Source organism: Mus caroli, unplaced genomic scaffold, assembly GCF_978045245.1.
Source record: "Mus caroli unplaced genomic scaffold, Mus_caroli_1 scaffold_8, whole genome shotgun sequence".
Lineage (NCBI taxonomy): Eukaryota > Metazoa > Chordata > Mammalia > Rodentia > Muridae > Mus > Mus caroli.
The window spans coordinates 95051-102048 of NW_028227263.1; the positions used below are offsets into that span (position 1 = coordinate 95051).

Sequence of the window (6998 nt, forward strand, 5' to 3'; positions counted from 1 at the left end):
CCAAGATGCCCTTGGGAATCCCCACTTGCTTGGAGTGAGAGGTTCACACTTGGTGTAGATGTGACAGCAGTGACCTCAAGTGACATTGTGAGAGCCAATAAGCCCCTGGGGACATGCACAAAGAGAGTTATTTGAGTCAGACCTTTTGGTCCATCTATGATGAAGTCCTGAATCCTGAAACCAGAGTATTGTGGCTGGCAGAAGTCTAACATCTGGATGTATGAGGTCAGGCCTGAGCTCAGAGTTCTACTGCATGCCTAAATGATGGACCCAAGTCTTAGGATTCTGTAGCAAGCTGCCTGGGCTGGCACTGCTGGAGGTGCCACTTGGGCTGGCACTGCTGGACGATGCCCCCTCTCTCTCTGGTTCAGGTTTCAGAGATTTGCACCCTGGCTGTATACCGATTGCCGCACTCAGGATGGTATGTGATTGCAGAGAACCTGGGCACCCAACCTGGGCAGTGACCTGCCTCACTGTGCCCAGGTGACAGATTTTGAGGCCCACATGGGCTTCCTGGCCACTGGCATGGCCCACTCTACCAGTAAGGCTGTTGGACTGTGGGCTGAGTCTGCCCAGCATGAGGGGGGACATGCAGAAATGGACACCATTCCTCCTTCAGACAGTCCCTTTTGCAGTGGCTTGGTGGGCAGTGGTTATGTTCCCTGAAAGGGAGTCTAACAGGTGGCTGAGTCTCCTCTTCCCCATTATCTCCACTGTGGGACATGAGGCCCAACTCAGGTCTGCAGTAGGGGGCAATCTCCTTGCTAGTACCTGCCTAGTGTGTGGCCTTGGCTCATCCCTTGCACTCTGTGCCTGTTCACTTTTTGTAAAATGGTGTCACTGGGGCTCTGGCTTCCTGAGGTGTTAGGGCAGGTTGAGCCCATGGGCCTCCATTCTCACTGTATGGAGAGACTCCTGGGTAAGGCCCCAGGACTCTTGGCACTGCCAGTGGTGCTGGGCTTGTGCCTGTGCCTTTGTTGGTGAGGCTGCCCGTAGCAGGATGGCACATAAGGTTGCTGTGAGAGATTCCTGTGAGCTTGCCTAGCACAGGCCCAGGACCACTGATGGCCACTTCAGATCCCTGCACTGCTTCATGACGCAGGCTTCAGAGGGCTGGAGGTCCAGCATTGTCCTGCAGAGTTGTCTCTGAGGCTTGCTGGGATGGCATGGAGATGGGCAAGGACAGATTGCCCCTGTGCCAGGCAGGAGCCAGGTGACAGCGGCGACCTTGTTTCTGATGTGAGTCAAGCCCCTCTCAAGCTTTGTCCCATCACCTCAGGAATTGAGGGGGTGACATTTGGGGTGAGGAAGGCTTATGTTTAGATAGGAATGAGGGTGAGGGTGCAGAGAAGCCGTGGGGATGCTGGAGTGGAGTGGCATCTGTAGGACTGGGGGACGGGACTGGACTATGGGATAGGGGGTGGGGTCAGGAGATAGGTCAGGAGTCATAGGTTTCAGATGAGACAGGGTCAGTGAAGGGACAGGGCCAAAGGTCAGGGAATAGATTGGGGTTAGGATCAGCTTCCCATCAGTTCTTCAGGAACTGAGCTCAACAGGCCATGGTCCTGGGCAGTGAATACCATCTCTGCCTTCAGGTTATGGGGCTATTCCAGGAGGTATGGCCCTGGCTGAGGGAGATGTGGCTGTGGGAGATGTGGCTGTGGCTGTGGTCGTGGCTGTGCTGGGAAGTATGATGGACGGTAGCTGTGACAATGGCTGCCTGGGACGGGGGTGTGAGTAAGATATGGCTGGGCTCAGCCTCCCCTTCTCCTGGGAGCTTTTTCTGCCTGGTGTCCATACAGTGATTATTGCTGTCTGTTCACCCCTGCTGCCTCATCTCCTCACCCCTCTGCTCCCCCGGACCCCCTGATGTGGCTCCTGTGTCTTCCTAGGAAGCCAGAGCAGTATGGCCCACTGTCACTCTGGGACATGACACGATTGATGAACACACTGATTGTGTTTCGCTTCCTGCGCATCATCCCCAACATAAAGGTGTGTCTCCCCACCATGGTCTGGGGCCAGGACACTCATCATTAGGGCCCCTTCAGAGCATACTCTCCACCCTCACCCCCTTGGCATTCTTAAGCTGCTGGGGTGGGGCCACTGGATCAAGAACCCAGACATCCGTTTCTTTTTAACCTCCAAGTCACAGAGGTGCAAACCAGGTCTTAGTGGGCTAGCAGGCAGAGGGTGGTCACAGGGTGTGGATGCTGGGCTCTGTCAAAGGGACCTGTGATACAGCACCCACAGGAAGCTGGGGATATTCGGGGAATATGTGAGCATGTGTGTGGGTCTTGTGTATGTGCACTTGTGTGTGTGTGTGTGTGTGTGTGTGTAGGGCTTTGTACATTTGGTGAGTGTAGATGTGTACAGGATAGATGTGTATGAGTGGCTACAGGGAGTAATGTGTATAGGTGTATAGATAGATGGCTTTGAGGTGAGTATCTAAGAATGTCCAAATGTGGGTGGATGGCTATAGAGCACTTTGCTGGTCCATTCTGCCCTACTGGTCAGGGTAAGGTGTGTGTGTGTGTGTGTGTGTGTGTGTGTGTGTGTGTGTAGAGAGAGCATGGAACACTGTTGTCCTGCGGCAGGAAGAGTCAGTCTGAATCTTCTCACCCACAGCCAATGGCTGAGGTAGCCAACACTATCCTGGGCCTAATCCCGAACTTGAGGGCATTTGGTGGGATCCTGGTGGTAAGTCCTGGGGCTCTAGTGGTGGCCTGGGTGGCCTGGCTCTGGGGAGTCCAACTTGGGTATGGTTGGCCTGCTTCTGCTCTGGCAAGGAGGCCCACAGCAATGTTAGGATGCCAGACGTTGTTGGCTCTTTCCTTCTACAGAGGACCTGGGGTTACTGTCTCCACTCTGTTCCAGGTCCTTGTGGTAACTCTCATGACCCCTGGGTCATGTACCATAGTGAGAAACAGAGAGGAACTTGGGCCCCCATGGGCCCAAGCTTGAGAGTTTGGGGAAAACTCTATTGTAGACATACTTTAGGGCTTGTAATCATGTGTGTCAGACAGAAGCTGAGATGTGCCTGGGCTTCCATTGGGGTAGCAGGCCTACAGCTGGAGAACCGGGGAGCTGCCCAGTGCTTCTGGCCTCTTCAGATTCCATGTTTAAGGCATAGGTGTCCCTAAACCCCACTGCCTCACCCCCTTTGGCCCCAACCCGGCCCCGTGGCTGCACTGACATCGCCTCCTCCTCTCCTCCCCCATAGGTGGCATACTATGTGTTTGCCATGATCGGGATTAGCCTGTTCCGAGGTGTCATCGTGCCTCCCGGAAACAGCAGGTGAGGGGCTGTCTGTGCCTGAGGGCATTAACCTTAGCACTGAGGGCATGCCAGGGGGCCCTCCCTGCTAAACGTTTCTTGTAGGTGTCTTGATTTGGGTGTCCTGAGCACAGCCTCCCACCCAGGGTCTATGCTGACACGTCGCTGGGGTGGGATTGGAGCCCAGGGTTCTGGGGATGGGAGCCCCTTGGGTCACACATATACCCTCCCCCCCCACCCCCACCCCCCCCGTGGTCTGAGTTGACTCTGGGCTGGAAAATGGGGCAGTGCTCAGCTGTGCAAACCCCTGGCTACAGCCATTAACCAAGGGCCACCGTGTCTTCAGCCTGGTTCCCAACAACTCAGCTGTATGTGGAAGCTTTGAGCAGCTAGGTTACTGGCCCAACAACTTTGACGACTTTGCTGTAAGTTCTCTGCCTTGTCTCAAGGTCTAGCTTACCTGGGACTCCCCCTCTGCCTTGTCCCAGTCCCTGTTCTCTGGTTCCCCCTCTCCCTTGTCTCGGGGCCCTCCTGGACCCTACCTCTGCTGCCCCGTAGGCTGCTTTGATCACACTGTGGAACGTGATGGTGGTGAACAATTGGCAGGTGATCCTGGAAGCCTATAAGCGCTACGCAGGCCCGTAAGTCTCTGCCCCAGTACTGGCTGTGAGATGAGCCTTACACCAGAGACCCAGGGCTTGGACTGAGAAGCAACCCAGTTGCTGACCTGGGAAGGCTGTCCAAGCTATCTCCTGGCAGGCTTCGCTTTTATCCATGCTACACTGGGAGATAGCCAGGGCCCCAGGCTTCTGCACCCTGGTGTGCAAGTGTGGTTTGAAATAGATGATTGATTGCCTGGGTTGTGGGGATTTCTATGGGGTAGAGTCCTGGGGAACAGTCAGGTGGCTCATTTGCTCAGAGCTCAGAGAACATAGCGCAGCAGGGGGACCTGAGTTTGAGTCCAACTTGTACCTCATGCCAGGCTTTCTCTGTGGCTCTGGCTTATTTCCAACCCTGGTGTCATGGGGCGTTACTGCACTATATACTGTATAGCACTATATACTTTAGCAACAGGGTCTGAGGAGGCCCCACAGATGTTTATGGTAGCTGTTTGTCTTGCTGGAGTGATCTCACCCCACTCATAGTGGGTCCCGGCCCCTTGCCCTTCACAGGTGGTCAATGGTGTATTTTGTGCTATGGTGGCTGGTGTCCTCTGTCATCTGGATCAACCTGTTTCTGGCTCTGCTTCTGGAGGTACCAGCCACCCCTGTCCTGTCCAGGCCTGGGATTGCCTACTGAGTTGTTGAGAGTTTTGGTGGGTGAGCCCTGCTAGCCAAGACTACAGGCTAAAGGGAGCCTGATTGGGGACCTCTGAGCTGCTTGCTCTGCTGGTCTATGGGGCTCTTAGGACCCCAAGCTGGCTTAAGGGTGAAGCTGGGCATCTTGCTGTTTCAGGGGTGTGGTCTCACAGGCTCTGCATCCAGATGTCTGGGTTGGGCTGCCCCCCACAGTGACTGTACTGTGACTGCAGACTTGGAAATGGGGGCTCAGAAGCTGGTATCACATGGGTACTTACACCCTTTCTCCCTCCTGCTCCAGAACTTTCTCCACAGATGGGACCCTCAAGGCCATAAACAGCTCCTTGTTGGGACCAAGCAGATGTCTGTGGAGCTCATGTTCAGGTGTGGGCTTGGGCGTGTCTCCAGTCCATGGGACTGATGGAGAGGGGTATGGGTGGAGGAAGGCTTTCTGGCCGGGCTCCTCTTCCATCCAGTCATCCGGACTGCTGCTGAGCTGGCAAGAGATGCTCACAGCATGATGGTGAGCACTTCTGTTTCTACCAGGGCCTTGTATCATGTGCTCTGCTTAGGATCCAGCACATGGAAAGGACCATCTATCTTCCATTGTCTTGTAGCTTCTGGCTGGTACCATGGGACACAGCCAGGTGGCTTGAAGGAGCCACACCTTCTCCTCTTGTGACACCATGGAGTGTGTCCTCTGCTTGTATAGGAGAGTGGCTGTCATCCCAGGGTCATCTGTCCTGAGCCCCATTTTCTTTCACTATAGTGTTGGCTGTGTGCAGTCAGCTGTATTCGCACCAGTTGGTGTGAAAGGGACTTTCTAGGCTTCCAGGATTCTCAATTCTCTTTGATGTGAGGGTGGAATCCGGGCTGGGTACGTGCTACACATATACACTACATAGAATCCGTCCTTAGCCCTCTATAGTGTGCTTATCAGTGCAAACAAAGGTTGTTAGCATCTGTCTTCCTGAGGCAGAATCTACGTGTCCGTGCCCGAAATCCTGTCTCTGCTTGTTTTGAAAGTACCTCCTGGTTGGGAACTCTGAGACTGGCCACTTGCTGACTTTGCTTGTAGTCTCTGAGAGGCCTGCCCCTCTGAAGCTTTTGTGTGACTGTCCCCCACCCTGCAGGGATATCCTAGAAGAGCCCAAGGAGGAGGAACTGATGGAGAAGCTACACAAACACCCACACTTGCATCTGTGCAGGTGACATCAGAGTGGCTTCCTTGCTGGGGTGACAGGACAGAGATGCTGGCCTGGGCCCATGCTGTGGAGGAAGCAACTGGTTGAGGCGGAGCAAGAAAAGATGGTGCCTGGGTCAGACCACTCAGAGACAGACGGAGGCTGAGACAAGGACTCATCCTCTGTGGTTGCTCAGCAGTAGCCACGGTGTAGCCTTGGCAGACCATTGGTTGGCACCACAGGGCCTCGTTCCTTGATTTGCTGCTCCCCCAAGCTGTCTTGGTGAGACTTGCTAAGGAGAGAGAGTGACTTCCAAGGGTCCTTCCTCAAAGCCAGGAAGCAAGAAGGCCTCAGCTCTCCTTGATACCCACAAACTTATCTGTGCCTTCAGCCTCAGTGGCATTTGTGAACCCAAGCCTGCACAGAACAGTAAATGGCAGGTCTCCAGGACATTGGGGTTGGTGTCATGTGTAGAGAATGTCACCTCTTTGTTTCAGTGCTATGGATGTGATGGGGGTGTCCCAGGGGTGGGGAGGGTGAGGTCACAATGTCAATCATTTTCTGTTTTATAAAAAATGAGATCATTCTTACTCTGACCTCTTTCTACTTCAGGGTGGTTGGTTGTGGGTTATATAGGTTGTGGGCTACACAAGAGCTCCAGGTTGTGAGGTATGAGCTCCCACTTGTGATGAAAAACATCCCTTAGTAACATGCACTTGTGAGCCCAAGGTGGCCCTGTGTTGTTTGTCCTCAAGGTTTGTAGGACAGCAGAGGGAGCTGGGGGAGGAAGGTGGGAGAGGGATCAACTCAGAGTACAAGGAGAAGGGATCGACTCGGCTCTGAGGCGGACCGACCTCTGGATTTCTCGTTTCAGATGCAACTCTGGGGGTTGGTGGTGGAGTTTCTTGGGGACCTTTCAAGCTGTGGGCTGGCTCCAAGTGACGTCTGCCTTGGGCACTGACACAGGATGGGGGCCTGGGGCTTACTCGTTTGTAGGCTACGGGTCCCTGGGTGTCTCCATGGTCTGGGAGAGGAACCCGAGGGAGTGTGACTAAAGGAGCTTAGGGAAGCACAGTGCTTAGGCTGGAGTGCAGGAGAGGTGCCTGCTCCCTCCTTGGGAGTCTTAGGCTCCCAGCACCCCAGGAGTGGCTTAGGAGACCTAGTCATTTCCCTGACACCCTCAGTGTGGAGCCTTTAGGACTCTTGAAAACAGTCTGGGACCTGCCCCTCAGTAAGCTGCCTT

General features: G+C 54.4%; 1 protein-coding gene across 1 annotated transcript in view; it reads left to right on the forward strand.

The window, feature by feature from the left end:
- The window catches only part of Tpcn2 (two pore segment channel 2), a 30171-nt gene extending 23832 nt beyond the window's left edge, over positions 1 to 6339 (forward strand). The window contains exons 17-25 of the mRNA XM_021167410.2: positions 372 to 421; positions 1893 to 1992; positions 2626 to 2697; positions 3221 to 3294; positions 3620 to 3698; positions 3832 to 3914; positions 4446 to 4527; positions 4873 to 4955; positions 5705 to 6339. Coding sequence (XP_021023069.1) covers positions 372 to 421; positions 1893 to 1992; positions 2626 to 2697; positions 3221 to 3294; positions 3620 to 3698; positions 3832 to 3914; positions 4446 to 4527; positions 4873 to 4955; positions 5705 to 5783 — 702 coding nt within the window. The 3' untranslated portion in view covers positions 5784 to 6339. The remainder of the gene's footprint in view (positions 1 to 371; positions 422 to 1892; positions 1993 to 2625; positions 2698 to 3220; positions 3295 to 3619; positions 3699 to 3831; positions 3915 to 4445; positions 4528 to 4872; positions 4956 to 5704) is intronic.
- Positions 6340 to 6998: the final 659 nt, after the last annotated feature.